Source organism: Hyperolius riggenbachi, chromosome 3 (assembly GCF_040937935.1).
Source record: "Hyperolius riggenbachi isolate aHypRig1 chromosome 3, aHypRig1.pri, whole genome shotgun sequence".
Classification (NCBI taxonomy): domain Eukaryota; kingdom Metazoa; phylum Chordata; class Amphibia; order Anura; family Hyperoliidae; genus Hyperolius; species Hyperolius riggenbachi.
This window is the reverse complement of record NC_090648.1, coordinates 239,890,050-239,907,225: the sequence shown is the minus strand read 5'-3', so window position 1 is coordinate 239,907,225 and position 17,176 is coordinate 239,890,050. Positions and strand designations below refer to the sequence as shown.

Sequence of the window (17,176 nt, the reverse complement as noted above, 5' to 3'; positions counted from 1 at the left end):
CATTGGGAAGATTCTTATTTCCTTTTCTGTAATAGCTAGAACTGGGACAAATGAAGTTTATTTTAACATTTAGTTATCACTGTTATAGGCTTTTTGGTCAAAGCTTCCAATGAAATGCTTTCTTTGATTACAGCTGTCAAAGATGAAATGTCCCTTCCTTTTTTTCTGTAATGTCCTTCCTTCAGTCTCAGGTAATAAATAAGGGGAATGTTTCCTCAAAGGCACACAGTCAATAAAAGAACTCTAACAAGAGTTCTAACCCAATACAATTCAGTTTAAAATAAAATTTAAAAAAAATGTGACGGACTTCCACTTTAATAGACAGACTGCAATTTCCGCTTCCGTTTTCTTACCACATCACCTTGAAAGCCCTTATGACCCTATAAGAAATAAGCAAAGTTAGAGTCAATGCATATTCTATTATCATGATGATCTGTGATTTATTCAGGATCATTAAATTACGGAATTATGGGGCGTGTTCATTAAACTAAGGTAAGCACAATAATGTGAGGAAAGTCTTAGCGCATGATGAGTAGAGCAGAATTACTTACTATCTTATTGGGCCATATGCAATTCACTTTTTCACCTGAGTTTTCTCCTAGGTGATATTTTCACAACTTGTAAATAAAATGCCTTTTAAACAACCAGCAAGCAAACAAAGACTCAAAATAATTTTGACAGTACTTTTCCACCTACTTTTTGGTACTTTTTCCATAGCAAAGTGCTAACAATTTATTTTATATCAAAGATCAAAAATTATCTCCTAGGAGAAAGCTCAGGAGAAAAAGTTAATTGCATATGGCCCATTGTGCGTAAAACTTCACACAGGTTATTCTGCTTATTATTATTATTATTATTATTATTATTATTATTTATTGTATTTATAAAGCGCCAACATATTATGCAGCGCTGAACATTAATGAAGGTTACAGACAATATTTAGGGGTGAGATACAGCAATATGACAATACAGGAATACAAGAAAACCAGATCATGCAGCACAGTATGAGTACCAGGTAATGCTTAGTCAGTCACTGGATGGAGCATGGAGATTAGGCAAGTTAGGTTCACTCAGATGCATAGCATGGGTTCACAGTAATGGAGGTGCAAGATCAGGTAGGACACAAAAGGAGGAGGACCCTGCCCAAAGGCTTACAATCTAGAGGGAGAGGTAAGGACACGAATGGTAGAGGATCAGAGTTCAGCTGTAGGTTTAGAGCACTTGTGAGGGGTAGTAGGCCATAGTGAAAAGGTTACCCCGGTTTAGTGGATATACCCTTATATTTCTTCTTTAATTGTATTCCTTTTGTTTTGTGTGGTTTGGCATGGTGTTTATGTATGTATAGGTTAATTAATCTTGTGTAAAAGTAGGAAAAAAATCGAAATATAAAACATATCTAATTATGTACCATTAAACCAGGAGGACCTGGAGGTCCAGTTCGACCGGGACGCCCTGGAAGGCCAGGAATACCATCTTGGCCAGGCAGACCCTAAAAAGATAGCAGATTTCACAATTTGTTAAATGAAAAGAAATAGTACATATATTAATGCCGGATACTTCTTGATAACAGTATAATGCTGAACAACATTTAAAAAAGATCAAACTACAGCATAAAAGTTGTTGATAACATGTTAGTTCAATTCTACAACCCTATTCTGGCAATCCACAGTGAAGGTCCTGATCTAGAGCATGTTTGAGGCTTACACTGCTTGTTTTTGGGACTAATATTTTCAGTGCACACCAGAAAAGCATATACATGATTGCTTGTAATAACCCATCACAGAAATTAAAAAATGATATTGTATTTATTTTTTACAAACCATAAACCTGTTTACCATGTTATTATAAATTATATTCTTTTTCATCAATATATCATTCATCTAGTCATATGTTAAGTGTAAACAAGGATGCAGACAGCTTAAAGGAAGCATCAACCAAAATATGCTTCCCCCGATCTACTTACCTGGGGCTTCCTCCAGCCGCTTGCCGCCGATACGTCCAGCGCTGCAACTCTGCTCCCAGCCACCGGCCCGGGGTTCCCACTGGTACAAAGGCTGACCTCAAAGCCATCCTCTCCCGCACCTGCGCGAGCGCCGCTGTCAATCAAGTCCATGTTGTCCGGAGTGTACTGCGCAGGCACTCCGGATAACATTGAGGTGAAAAGTAGATCAGCTGGATCAATGGTCTGTTTGGACGACATTAAACGGATATGACTGACTCTTTTGCTCAGCGGGACTTATGTTGGACCGGTTCAGACTGGTTTCACCTTGTGGCCGGGCAGGAAGGTTGTACCTTCTTTTTGCCTTAGTGTTGAAATGTTTGTAAATTTACATTACTCTTTCCCCTAAAGTGTGTTCATTTCTAGTGCCATGTGATAACCAATAGTTGCATCATTGCTGAGATGAGATGTTCTGTTACATATGTTATGTTTTGTAAACTACCAAAAAACTTTAATGAAAATAAAGTTGAAAAAAAATAAACCAGCTAGTGTTAAATATAATTCTTTCAAACTTTGTAATTCTTTGGGGCGAAATGACACTTATAAAATGAAAAAGTATAACCGCTGCTAGCAAGTAGAGATTATTGAATACATGGGCTCTAAACCATATTATGGAATGATAGCAATTAAATATTCTACAAAATAGAATGCTGAGAAAGCTTTACTTTAGCAAACACAGTGGTCATTAGCATCTGGATGTTATACAGTAATTTAAAAAGAGTCCTGTACTGTATTCATAAATCTGTAATCTGTTTTATAATTGCCATGGAAAACAGTGGCATTTTCTGTTTACAACAATATTTCTGTATGGCAATACTTGTAAACTAGAGCATATGTTCTCAACGTGTGGTACGCGTACCCCAAGGGGTACTTCTGATAGTTCCAGGGGGTACTTGGGCTTGATCTACTTAACCAAGAATAACAAATTTAAAGTTTTAGAAAACTATAAATCGTATTTAAACAACACCAAATCAGCTAATTAAAAGTAATAGTAAATGCTTGGAAATTGTTAAGAACCAATTATAATGTACAACGATTAAATATATATTTATCAAGGGGTACTTGTGATAATGTTTACTATACTAGGACATGGCTTTAACATTGTAAAACAAGTCCCAAACATTCTAACAACATAAGAAAAGCATTACAGTTTGGTGCAATAAACAGGTCAAACATAATTAAAAATGCAGACAGAAACACCTAATACAAAACACAGCAGTTCATAGTGGTGTTAAAAGACAGTAGCATAAACATAAAAAAATACAGTGAAGATGTATATAATAATCATAAATCATAAAAAAGCAAAAGACCTCAAGCACCTTTTTTACATGTACATACCTCTGGTAAAGTTATTTTGTCTGTTTATTGTTTTAATAGTCTTGTAGTTTCTGTTCATCTGTGTATGGATGGTTGCAAACTGTGAAGGTGGATATTACAAGTTGCTGTTTTTTTTTTTGTTGTTGTTTGTTTTTTTTTTCATTTGATCTGTTTTTTATATGAGTAAAATCACAGATCACTGAAATTTCCAGTTTTCTTCTACATAATAGATCAATTTTCTAGAATTGAATCAATGGACTTTATGATCAGTTAAATTAAAATAGTTTTAATAACTATATAGTGTATTCAAGATTTATTGTTTTTGACAAGTATCTTTACATTGGCCTAATTGTTTTTGTTTTTTTTACTTTTATCATTCGTTTTGTGCTTTTAACTATTTTGAAAGTATTCACTCCTTCCTAAGTTCCTAAGTTCACTTTAACCACTTGAGGACTCAGCCTTTACCCCCCCTTAAGGACCAGCGCTGTTTTTTCCATTCAGACCACTGCAGCTTTAACGGTTTATTGCTCGGTCATACAACCTACCACCTAAATGAATTTTGGCTCCTTTTCTTCTCACTAATACAGCTTTCTTTTGATGCTATTTGATTGCTGCTGCGAGTTTTACTTTTTATTATATTCATCAAAAAAGACATGAATTTTGGCAAAAAAATGATTTTTTAAACTTTCTGTGCTGACATTTTTCAAATAAAGTAAAATTTCTGTATACATGCAGCGCGAAAAATGTGGACAAACATGTTTTTGATGAAAAAAAACCCATTCAGTGTATATTTATTGGTTTGGGTAAAAGTTATAGCGTTTACAAACTATGGTGCAAAAAGTGAATTTTCCCATTTTTAAGCATCTCTGACTTTCCTGACTACCTGTCATGTTTCATGAGGTGCTAAAATTCCAGGATAGTATAAATACCCCACAAATAACCCCATTTTGGAAAGAAGACATCCCAAAGTATTCACTGAGAGGTATAGTGAGTTCATAGAAGATTTTATTTTTTGTCACAAGTTAGCGGAAAATGACAGTTTGTCACAAAAAGAAAAAAAAAAAAAAGGTTTCCATTTCTGCTAACTTGTAACAAAAAAAAATGAAATCTGCCATGGACTCAACATGCCCCTCAATGAATACCTTGAAGTGTCTATTTTTCAAAATGGGGTCATTTATGGGGTGTGTTTACTGTCCTGGCATTTTGGGGGGTGCGGAATTGTAAGCACCCCTGTAAAGCCTAAAAGTAGTCATTGCACTGTGGGCCTCTTAGCGCAGTTTGGCTGCAAAAAAGTGTCACACATATGGTATCGCCATACTCGGGAGAAGTAGTACAATGTGTTTTGGGGTGTATTTTTACACATACCCATGCTGGGTGGGAGAAATATCTCTGCAAATGACAATTTTTTGATTTTTTTTTACACACAATTGTCCATTTACAGAGTTATTTCTCCCACTCAGCATGGGTATGTATAAAAATACACCCCAAAACACATTGTACTACTTCTCCTGAGTACGGCGATACCACATGTGTGGCACTTTTTTGCACCCTAACTGCGCTAAGGGGCCCAAAGTCCAATGAGTACCTTTAGGATTTAACAGGTCATTTTGAGAAATTTGGTTTCAAGACTACTCCTCACGGTTTAGGGCCCCTAAAATACCAGGGCAGTATAGGAACCCCACAAATGACCCCATTTTACAAAGAAGACACCCCAAGGTACTCAATTAGGAGTATGGTGAGTTCATAGAAGATTTTACTTTTTGTCACAAGTTAGCGGAAAATGATTGTTATTGGGTTTTTTTACCAAGTGTCATTTTCCGCTAACTTGTGACAAAAAATAAAATCTTCTATGAACTCACCATACTCCTAACGGAATACCTTGGGATGTCCTCTTTGTAAAATGGGGTCATTTGTGGGGTTCCTATACTGCTCTGGCATTTTAGGGGCCCTAAACCGTGAGGAGTAGTCTTGAAACCAAATGTTTCAAAATGACCTGTGAAATGCTAAAGGTACTCATTGGACTCTGGGCCCCTTAGCGCAGTTAGGGTGCAAAAAAGTGCCACACATGTGGTATCGCCGTACTCGGGAGAAGTAGTACAATGTGTTTTGGGGTGTATTTTTACACATACCCATATTGGGTGGGAGAAATATCTCTGTAAATGACAATTTTTTGATTTCTTTACACACAATTGTCCATTTACAGAGATATTTCTCCCACCCAATATGGGTATGTGTAAAAATACACCCCAAAACACATAATACTACTTCTCCTGAGTACGGCGGTACCACATGTGTGGCACTTTTTTGCATCTTAACTGCGCTAAGGGGCCCAGAGTCCAATGAGTACCGTTAGCATTTCACAGGTCATTTTGAGAAATTTGGTTTCAAGACTACTCCTCACGGTTTAGGGCCCCTAAAATGCCAGGACAGTATAGGAACCCCACAAATGACCCCATTTTACAAAGAGGACATCCTAAGGTATTCCGTTAGGAGTATGGTGAGTTCATAGAAGTTTTTTTTTTTTGTCACAAGTTAGTGGAAAATGACACTTGGTAAAAAAAAACCAATAAAAATCATTTTCCGCTAACTTGTGACAAAAAGCTAAATCTTCTATGAACTCACCATACTCCTAATTGAGTACCTTGGGGTGTCTTCTTTCTAAAATGGGGTCATTTGTGGGGTTCCTATACTGCTCTGGCATTTTAGGGGCCCTAAACCGTGAGGAGTAGTCTTGAAACCAAATGTTTCAAAATGACCTGTGAAATGCTAAAGGTACTCATTGGACTCTGGGCCCCTTAGCGCAGTTAGGGTGCAAAAAAGTGCCACACATGTGGTATCGCCGTACTTGGGAGAAGTAGTACAATGTGTTTTGGGGTGTATTTTTACACATACCCATATTGGGTGGGAGAAATATCTCTGTAAATGACAATTTTTTGATTTCTTTACACACAATTGTCCATTTACAGAGATATTTCTCCCACCCAATATGGGTATGTGTAAAAATACACCCCAAAACACATAATACTACTTCTCCTGAGTACGGCGGTACCACATGTGTGGCACTTTTTTGCATCCTAACTGCGCTAAGGGGCCCAGAGTCCAATGAGTACCGTTAGCATTTCACAGGTCATTTTGAGAAATTTGGTTTCAAGACTACTCCTCACGGTTTAGGGCCCCTAAAATGCCAGGACAGTATAGGAACCCCACAAATGACCCCATTTTACAAAGAGGACATCCTAAGGTATTCCGTTAGGAGTATGGTGAGTTCATAGAAGATTTTTTTTTTGTCACAAGTTAGTGGAAAATGACACTTGGTAAAAAAAAACCAATAAAAATCATTTTCCGCTAACTTGTGACAAAAAGCTAAATCTTCTATGAACTCACCATACTCCTAATTGAGTACCTTGGGGTGTCTTCTTTCTAAAATGGGGTCATTTGTGGGGTTCCTATACTGCTCTGGCATTTTAGGGGCCCTAAACCGTGAGGAGTAGTCTTGAAACCAAATGTTTCAAAATGACCTGTGAAATGCTAAAGGTACTCATTGGACTCTGGGCCCCTTAGCGCAGTTAGGGTGCAAAAAAGGGCCACACATGTGGTATCGCCGTACTCGGGAGAAGTAGTACAATGTGTTTTGGGGTGTATTTTTACACATACCCATATTGGGTGGGAGAAATATCTCTGTAAATGACAATTTTTTTATTTCTTTACACACAATTGTCCATTTACAGAGATATTTCTCCCACCCAATATGGGTATGTGTAAAAATACACCCCAAAACACATAATACTACTTCTCCTGAGTACGGCGGTACCACATGTGTGGCACTTTTTTGCACCCTAACTGCGCTAAGGGGCCCAGAGTCCAATGAGTACCTTTAGCATTTCACAGGTCATTTTGAGAAATTTGGTTTCAAGACTACTCCTCACGGTTTAGGGCCCCTAAAATGCCAGGACAGTATAGGAACCCCACAAATGACCCCATTTTACAAAGAGGACATCCTAAGGTATTCCGTTAGGAGTATGGTGAGTTCATAGAAGATTTTTTTTTTTGTCACAAGTTAGTGGAAAATGACACTTGGTAAAAAAAAACCCAATAAAAATCATTTTCCGCTAACTTGTGACAAAAAGCTAAATCTTCTATGAACTCACCATACTCCTAATTGAGTACCTTGGGGTGTCTTCTTTCTAAAATGGGGTCATTTGTGGGGTTCCTATACTGCTCTGGCATTTTAGGGGCCCTAAACCGTGAGGAGTAGTCTTGAAACCAAATGTTTCAAAATGACCTGTGAAATGCTAAAGGTACTCATTGGACTCTGGGCCCCTTAGCGCAGTTAGGGTGCAAAAAAGGGCCACACATGTGGTATCGCCGTACTCGGGAGAAGTAGTACAATGTGTTTTGGGGTGTATTTTTACACATACCCATATTGGGTGGGAGAAATATCTCTGTAAATGACAATTTTTTGATTTCTTTACACACAATTGTCCATTTACAGAGATATTTCTCCCACCCAATATGGGTATGTGTAAAAATACACCCCAAAACACATTGTACTACTTCTCCCGAGTACAGCGATACCACATATGTGGCACTTTTTTGCACCCTAACTGCGCTAAGGGGCCCAGAGTCCAATGAGTACCGTTACCATTTCACAGGTCATTTTGAGAAATTTGGTTTCAAGACTACTCCTCACGGTTTAGGGCCCCTAAAATGCCAGAGCAGTATAGGAACCCCACAAATGACCCCATTTTACAAAGAGGACATCCCAAGGTATTCCGTTAGGAGTATGGTGAGTTCATAGAAGATTTTATTTTTTGTCACAAGTTAGTGGAAAATGACACTTGGTAAAAAAACCCAATAACAATCATTTTCCGCTAACTTGTGACAAAAAGTAAAATCTTCTATGAACTCACCATACTCCTAATTGAGTACCTTGGGGTGTCTTCTTTCTAAAATGGGGTCATTTGTGGGGTTCCTATACTGCTCTGGCATTTTAGGGGCCCTAAACCGTGAGGAGTAGTCTTGAAACCAAATTTCTCAAAATGACCTGTGAAATGCTAACGGTACTCATTGGACTCTGGGCCCCTTAGCGCAGTTAGGGTGCAAAAAAGTGCCACACATGTGGTATTGCCGTACTCGGGAGAAGTAGTACAATGTGTTTTGGGGTGTATTTTTACACATACCCATATTGGGTGGGAGAAATATCTCTGTAAATGGACAAATGTGTGTAAAAAAAATCAAAAAATTGTCATTTACAGAGTGATTTCTTCTACCCATCATGGGTATGTGTAAAAATACACCCTAAAACACATTGGTCTACTTCTCCCGGGTACGGCGATAGCACGTGTGGCACTTTTTTGCAGCCTAACTGCGCTAAGGGGCCCAACGTGCAATGACTACCTTTGGGCTTTACAGGGGTGCTCACAATTTAGCCCCCCCCCCACATGACAGGACAGTTAACAAACCCCACAAATGACCCCATTTTAAAAATAAGACACCACAAAGTATTCCATGAGGGGCATGGTGAGTTTATAAAAAAAATTCTTTTTTGTCACAAGTTAGCAGAAAAGGATACTTTGTGAAAAAAACAAAAAACAACAATTTATGCTAACTTGTGACAAAAAACAAAATCTTCTATGAACTCACCATGCACCTCACGGAATACTTTGGGGTGTCCTCTTTCCAAAATGGGGTCATTTGTGGGGTCTGTCCTGGCATTTTAGGGCCTCTGCAATCATTACATGTATGGCCAGTATTTCTGCTATACTCCTTATATTGGGCATACAGGTAGTGCATTCTGGGCTGAAAGGAAAAATGAACGGCAAACATCCCTTCATTCGCATCGATCAATGTGGATGAACAAATATCTGCCAAAAAATGTGAAACAAAAAGAAAAGAAAGAGGGACATAGGAGCTGCCACCCCAAAAATCCAAACCCACCAGCTCGTATGCCCAGGCAATCCTGATTTATTCATCCACATTGATCGATGTGAATGGAGAAATCATTGCTTGAGTTATTTTTTGATACAAAGTGCTTGCCAAAGCATATGAATCCCCAACACCACACCTTGGCCCATATGCCTCGGCAAACGTATCTTTTTTACTGTGGAGGAGAAATCTCGTCCTACAGCGCTGCATGCACTGATTTTGTGTAACCTGACAGAAGCGCAATGCTTCTGTCAGGATGCACCATCAGTGCTGCAGCTGATTGGTCGGTCGGTCGGTCTGGATAGAAAAAAGAGAGAAGAAAAACGAAAAAAACAAAACAAAAAGGAGGGGAAGGCGTCCGCCTGGACATAGGAGCTGCCACCCCAAAAATCCAAACCCACCAGCTCGTATGCCCAGGCAATCCTGATTTATTCATCCACATTGATCGATGTGAATGGAGAAATCATTGCTTGAGTTCTTTTTTGATACAAAGTGCTTGCCAAAGCATATGAATCCCCAACACCACACCTTGGCCCATATGCCTCGGCAAACGTATCTTTTTTACTGTGGAGGAGAAATCTCGTCCTACAGCGCTGCATGCACTGATTTTGTGTAACCTGACAGAAGCGCAATGCTTCTGTCAGGATGCACCATCAGTGCTGCAGCTGATTGGTCGGTCGGTCGGTCGGTCGGTCTGGATAGAAAAAAGAGAGAAGAAAAACGAAAAAAACAAAACAAAAAGGAGGGGAAGGCGTCCGCCTGGACATAGGAGCTGCCACCCCAAAAATCCAAACCCACCAGCTCGTATGCCCAGGCAATCCTGATTTATTCATCCACATTGATCGATGTGAATGGAGAAATCATTGCTTGAGTTCTTTTTTGATACAAAGTGCTTGCCAAAGCATATGAATCCCCAACACCACACCTTGGCCCATATGCCTCGGAAAAACGTATCTTTTTTACTGTGGAGGAGAAATCTCGTCCTACAGCGCTGCATGCACCGATTTTGTGTAACCTGACAGAAGCGCAATGCTTCTGTCAGGATGCATCATCAGTGCTGCAGCTGATTGGTCGGTTGGAAAAAAAGAGAGAAGAAGAAAAAAAAAAAAAGCAAGCAAGCAGCAAAGCACTTCAATAACATTAACTTTTTAAACTTTATTAAATATGTTCAAACCAAACAATAACATTGGTAACCAAATATTAACTTTTTTGCTTACCTGTTTTTTTTGTTTTGTTTTTTTTACCTGCGAGCTGAGGATAAACTTCTCCTCCCCCATGGGTCAATGTGCAAAGTGCAAATCGCACAGATATGTGGCGAAGTACATTATGCATTCTGTCCCAAGTGAAAGGAGAGGTTTCTGGCAGGCCAGTGTATTTGGATCTCTCAAAACCTGATGTTTGGGTTCACACTGCATACTGGCCTATCCGGTCGGTCGAGCCCGCCTCACCGTCTCGCCCAAAATAGATCTTCAGGGAATACCACAAGAGTAGCATTCGGCCTAGTAATTAACTGCGTCGCCGTAGACTAACATGACTTCCGGGCCGACCCAAATTGCCGCAGAAGCCACGCAGTAACGTAGGCATGCACTAGCGTTAAGTCAAGCACTTCCGGCGTAGGGGGGGACCGCAAAGTGTGACTTTTGCTAGGCAATTTGCCCTAACGCATCGCGCCAGTGTGAAATAGCACTGAGAGACCCTTGTGTGCCTACTGCTGTGTCTGTAGTTCCCTAGGTTCTAAAAGTGTGTCTTCTCGTGGTACCTCTCATAACACTCCCCTAGGCATAGGCCAGGCTGGTCAGGACAGCGGGGACAGTAAACGGGGGTGTCACGCCTTATTCCAGCCTTGCTGCAGACACGACATCTTTTTCTGGGGTTGCGTTGAGTTTGGGTACTGGGAATCGGGTAGGCGTAATGCCTTCCATGCAGCCGGCTAGTTGCATTTGGGGGTTGGGCTCTGGCACCTTCTGGATAGAGGAGTGCCGAAACAATGTCTTCCTGGAATTGAAGGAAAGATCCAGTTCTCCCAGCCTTACTGTAGAGAACAAAGCTGTTGTACATCGCCAATTGAATTAAATACACAGACACTTTCTTATACCAGCGTCTGGTTTTCCGGGAAATTAAATAGGGCCCTAACATCTGGTCATTGAAGTCCACCCCTCCCATGTTGGCATTATAGCTGTGGACGGCGAGGGGCTTTTCAATGACCTCTGTTGCCCGTGTAATTTGTACTGTCGTGTCTGTGTGAATGGAAGACAGAAGGTAAACGTCCCTCTTGTCCTTCCATTTCACCGAGAGCAAGTCATCGGTACACAAGGCGGCCCTCTCCCCCCGTTGAAGTCTGGTGTTAACGAGCCGTTGGGGGAAGCCCCGGCGACTAGGCCGCACGGTGCCACAGCATCGGATTCCTTCTAACTTTAAGTGCTGAAAGAGGGCCACACTTGTGTAAAAGTTGTCCACATAAAGATGGTACCCCTTCTGGAACAAGGGTGACACCAAGTCCCACACAATCTTTCCACTGCTCCCCAGGTAGTCAGGACATCCGACCGGCTCCAATTTTGAGTCTTTTCCCTCATAGACCCTAAAACGAGATGTATAGCCTGTGGCCCTATCACAGAGCTTATACAGTTTCACCCCATACCGGGCGCGCTTGCTTGGGATGTACTGTTTGATGCCAAGGCGCCCGGTAAAATGTACGAGGGACTCATCTACACAGATGTTCTGTTCAGGGGTATAAGCATCTGCAAATGTGGATGACAGGTGGTCTATGAGGGGCCGAATTTTGTGGAGCCGGTCATAAGCTGGGTGGTCTCTTTCATGACAGGTGTCGTTGTCATTGAAATGCAGGAAGCGCAGGATGATCTCAAATTGCGTCCTGGACATGGCAGCAGAGAACACGGGCATGTTATGTATTTGGCGTGTAGACCAATAAGAGCGCAATACATTTTTTTTAGTAATACCCATGTTGAGGAGAAGGCCCAAAAAAATTTTAAGTTCGGAAACTTGGAGTGGTTTCCACCGAAAAGGCTGGGCGTGGCAGCTTTTCGGATGGGCGGTTATAAATTGTGTGGCATATAGGTTGGTCTCAGCCACAATTAAGTCAAGGAGATCCTGGGTGAGGAACAGTTCAAAAAAGTCTAGGGCCGATCCTAGTTCAACTGTCTCCACCTGGACTCCAGACTGGGCGGTGAAAGGGGGCAGTATGGGTGCGGCGGGATCAGGGGAATGCCAATCAGGGTTTGCCAGCACCTCTGGAAAACCAATGGGAGTACGGGCCCGTCTACTTGGTGGCTGCGGATCGGATCTTAATTCACGTACCACCGAACCAGTTTCTACTTCCAGGATGGTGTCCGCCACTTCATCAGGGTCTTCTGCGGAAGTACTGGTGTTGATAGGCCCAGGAGATGCTGCGCTGCTGGTGCATGCCTCACCAAGAAAAATCAGATCAGCGCCACTCTGCTGCCCTTGAGACTGATCTTCCGCCACCTGCAGTCCAGTGACATGGGGTGTGGTATGCCTGGCTCTAGCCGGGACCTCAACCTCGTCATCGGAACTATCGGTCTGAGAGCCACTGCTGTCTACAGGATCGTACTCTGAACCCGAAGATTCGTCGAATAAGTCGACCCAATCATCCTCATCCGACTGGTCCATGTACCTGTAGATGTCTTCATTGGAAAACCTCTTTTTTGCCATGGTGGCCTGCTAAATTTAGGAGGTATTCCTCTGAGACTACCCAGGAAAAGAGCACCTACCTAGCGAAAGGGAGTACTTGAGAGGTAGAAAGCTGTGGTCACTGAGTTTAGATTAAAAAAATCAAAACCGATGTTTACAGTGCCACAGCTTGTGTACAGTGTTTTTTGCAGTGATCAGAAAAAAGAAATTTCTGTCACTGCGGTGGGGCGGGCTGAACGCAGTGCAGGCGAACGATCAGGTCTGATCGGGCAAACACTGCGTTTTTTTGTGGATCCTAGAGACCCTAATATAGATCTGACTGTGATCACTAATAATCACTTACAGATACTATATAGTACCAATGCTGATTAGCGACAGTGATGACGCTAATTAGTGACTGTGGTGCAGTGGGCTGAGCACTAACTGACACTAACAACCCTTTTGCTTAGCTAACTGGCCTAACTGTTTGTTACCACTAGTGATACTAAAAAAGTTTTTAGATCACTAGGATAGTGATAGTGATGGTGAGGGGGGGGGGGGGGGGGGGTTGGGGATCAGAGAGCAATCACAAATAATCAAAAACAATCACGAGACAATTACAACACAATTACAGCAATCGGCGCAATCAAAGCCAATCACGGACCAATTGAATCCAATAACGTGACAATCAAAAACCAATTACGTGACAATTGAAGCCAATCACACGACAATCGATGCTAATCACAGGGCAAAACAGCCAATCAGTGGACAATTGGCACAATCAAAACCAATTACGGGCAATTGAAGCCAATCACGCGACAATCGAAGCCCAATTACGTGACAATCGAAGCCAATCACACGACAATCGATGCCAATCACAGTGCAATTGAGACAATTGTAGCCAAACAAAGCACAATCAAGCCTTACAGACAGGAGATAAGATACACAATGGCAGGGGGGAGAATATACGCAATCAATGAACTAGGACGGTGTGGGGAGGATCGGAAGGGGTGGGGGGGGTGATCAGATACCCCTAAGGGGTAGTTGGGGGTCTAATCTGATGGATAGGAGTGACAGGTGGTGACAGGGGGTGATAGATGGGTTATTGACAGGTGATAAGTGGGTGTTTACAGGGAAAAACAGATGTAAACAATGGACTGCTGATGTGATCAGGGGGGGTGTCTCGGAGGGATCTGAAAGGGTGGGTGGGTGATCAGAAGCCCCTAAGGGGCAGTTGGGGGTCTGATCTAATGGGGGGCAGTGACAGGTGGTGACAAGGGATGATTGACAGGTGACTGATAGGTGATTGGCAGCTGATCACTGGGGAGATAGACAGATGCAGGGGAGATAGATAGGTTCAGTATACAGGGGGGGGGGGGACGGGGGGGAGATCTGAAGGGGTGGGGGGTGATCAGATAACCCTAAGGGGTAGTTAGGGGTCTGATCTGATCAATAGGAGTGACAGGTGGTGACAGGGATTGATTGATGGGTGATATGGGGGTTGGTTAGGTCTGATCTGCGTGCTGCAGGGGGGTACAGGGGGGTGTCTGATGGGTGCTGCGGGTGATCGGGGGGTCTGTGGGGCTCCTAATGTGTGTGTGTGTGTGCTGATACTATGCCTGCTCTCCTCGCTGGTGGTCGATCGCTAAGTGTGACCACCAGCGGGAGGCAGGCAGTATAATACAGTTTGTTACCTAAACAAACTGTATTATACGCGTTCTATTGGTGGTTTTGAAATTTTACAGCCCGCCGGCGCTGCTGATTGGCCGGCGGGCTGAAGTCACATGGGGGCCGAATAGTATGACGTAGCGATCGCGCGGCTACAGCCGCGCGATCGCTCGTTAATTAGGCTGCAGCTGGCGACGCAAGTCTGCGTCGCTGGTCCTGCAGCTGCCACCTTGCCGACGCGCGTTATGAGTGCGCGGTCGGCAAGTGGTTAAAAAGGTTTTTCTTTTTCAGCACTGAACCTTATTTCTTTACTGATTTTGTACTTTGATTTTGTATTTTGTATTGAGTACCAAACCACCAAAATCTTGAGGGCAGCATTATTAATACTTAAAACTGATATTTGATTGGGGATATTCTAGCGATAAGCAAAAAAATCTCCTCATATGCAAATCAGTCCTAACAAGTAGGCATAAAATGGGGTTAGTAAATTACAGGTAGTAGAAGCTGATTCAGTTAACAAGCATGTGTGTTAATATTAGGATAGATGAATTGCTAGCCCTAACATCATCCTGTAGCATGATGCTAATGAGCTTGTTTGGATAATTAATTGATGATAATATAGCATGCAGTGGCTGGAAAATATTATATATTCCCTGGTAAAATCTGGATTACAGTTCTCTAAAGTTATAAACAGCACTTTCTGATATATCTTGCTGGAAGTGCCTTAGGCATTGTACATGGAACATGTTATGTGTTATATGTTGATGTTCATGTGTAGGTGTGAAAAGCAGTTTGAAAAATTGTCAATGTGTGAACTTACTAAGAACCAGATGTATGCTGCCTCTTACTGCCTCTTTTACACCTTCTGCCAGTTTATATGTTTGGCATAAATCTATAAATATTTAGTGCATATTTTCATAATTAGACCCAAACATATAATTTCAAATTAATGCACCATTACATAAAAAATTATGAAAAATTATTACATATACATTTTTTTTATTATAATAGAGTAATTAAAGAAAATGAAATAATTGGAATAGTGAACCTGCTTTTCTTTTGACCTGCCCTAATCCAACTTTAAATCAGGACCAAAGCAAAGTATGTAACTGTAGTAAAAACATTTATTAGAACCCATATTAAGATGTTTTGAAAAATGTTCCTGGCTGTCATGCTGACCTTTAGGCTCCTTTCACACTAGATCCGTTGTGGTGCGCATCCACAGAAATGTGATCACAGTGCAATGGTGTTGACAAGTGACAGAGCAGCATACAGCCCATAAGAAAGTCTGAAGAGTTTTTTAAATAACTGTTTTTATGGAGCAGGCCGCTTCAGCATTATAATCAAAACTGATTCGCCGCATCCCCATGGCAAAATGATTTCTTTATACCGCCAAAATCCTAGGGCAGAATTCAACGACTTTTCAGGTTGTAAATTTTGCTGCCTGGGGGAGGCAGAGCTTTGTGCAGTAGCTCTGCCTCCAGTCCATTCAATCACCGCCGTTCTCCGCCTCTCCCCGCCCCTCTCAGTAAAAGAAGACTGAGAGGGGCAGGGAGAGACGGAGATTGGTGGAGATAGACTGAAGCAGAGGCAGAGCTACTTCACAAAGCTCTGCCTGTACCAGGAAGGAGCCCCGAAAATTTGCTCTGGGGATTTTAGGGTGATTAAGACCTCGTTCTGCCGCGGAAATGCAGCAAATCAGTTTGGACTATAATGCTAAGCGGCCTGCACCATAAAAACAGGTATTTAAAAAATGCTTCAGACTCTCTTTATGCTTGCATCACACCCTGAGCCATGCACACTGCCAAGTAACGCTCTGCAGGCAATGCATTGTTGCGTCAGGTCTCATTTAGTTACTGCTTAGTTACCTAATGCTTAAGGTTATTGTTCCAACAAGCACTGTACCTCGCTGCCCTGATATTTACATGATGTCCCTTTTACTAACTTGTTACAGTACAATTAGTAAAATGACATCTCAGGAATTTCTCAAGACTTCTACAAAAATAGATCTATAAAGCAATGTCATTTGAAATGTTGAGACTTAAAACATTGCTGTTATTGGGGTGTATGTAGGAAACTGCATTAAGCAGAATGATGTACTTTAGTAAAGTCTTATGCTAAAGTCTTGATGAATAAAGTGTAATGTATTACATTCTGCTCTACTCATCGTGCAGTAAGACGTTATGCACGTTATTCTGCTTACCACAGATTAGTGTATACAGCCCATTGTGAATTTTCTTTTAGCAGGTGACAGACAAGTAAGGTAAGGTTAAATAGGCAAACATGATCATACCATGCTATGTTATTCTGTCTGTGCTAAATCCAGCACTCAGCTTGGATGACCCTCCCTATAAGTTATGCAGAGAAGAGAGGAGGCTGTGAGCAGGCCCTGAAGGTGACTGCTTGAAACGGGGAAGTCTTTTCACATGATCAACTCTTTTTTATTTCCTAGCTTGCAATAATCTTACAACAAAATAACCTACAGAGACAAGACCACTACCCAGTAAAGCCAAATTGGTTATTTTCCTGCTTATGATTCTGGATAATTTTAAAGGAACACTGTCGATTAACATGTTTTTCTATCTAATTCCTTCACACTTTTTCTGAGAGCAGTTTGTT

At 41.6% G+C, this 17,176-nt stretch overlaps 1 protein-coding gene across 1 annotated transcript in view; it reads right to left on the bottom strand.

Annotated features, from left to right (window-relative positions):
- Positions 1-17,176, bottom strand: part of LOC137562283 (collagen alpha-1(VII) chain-like) — a 519,927-nt gene that overhangs the window by 397,617 nt on the left and 105,134 nt on the right. Inside the window, exons 30-31 of the mRNA XM_068273618.1 lie at positions 1,409-1,489; positions 354-380 (exon numbers count right to left, since the gene is read on the bottom strand). Coding sequence (XP_068129719.1) covers positions 354-380; positions 1,409-1,489 — 108 coding nt within the window. The remainder of the gene's footprint in view (positions 1-353; positions 381-1,408; positions 1,490-17,176) is intronic.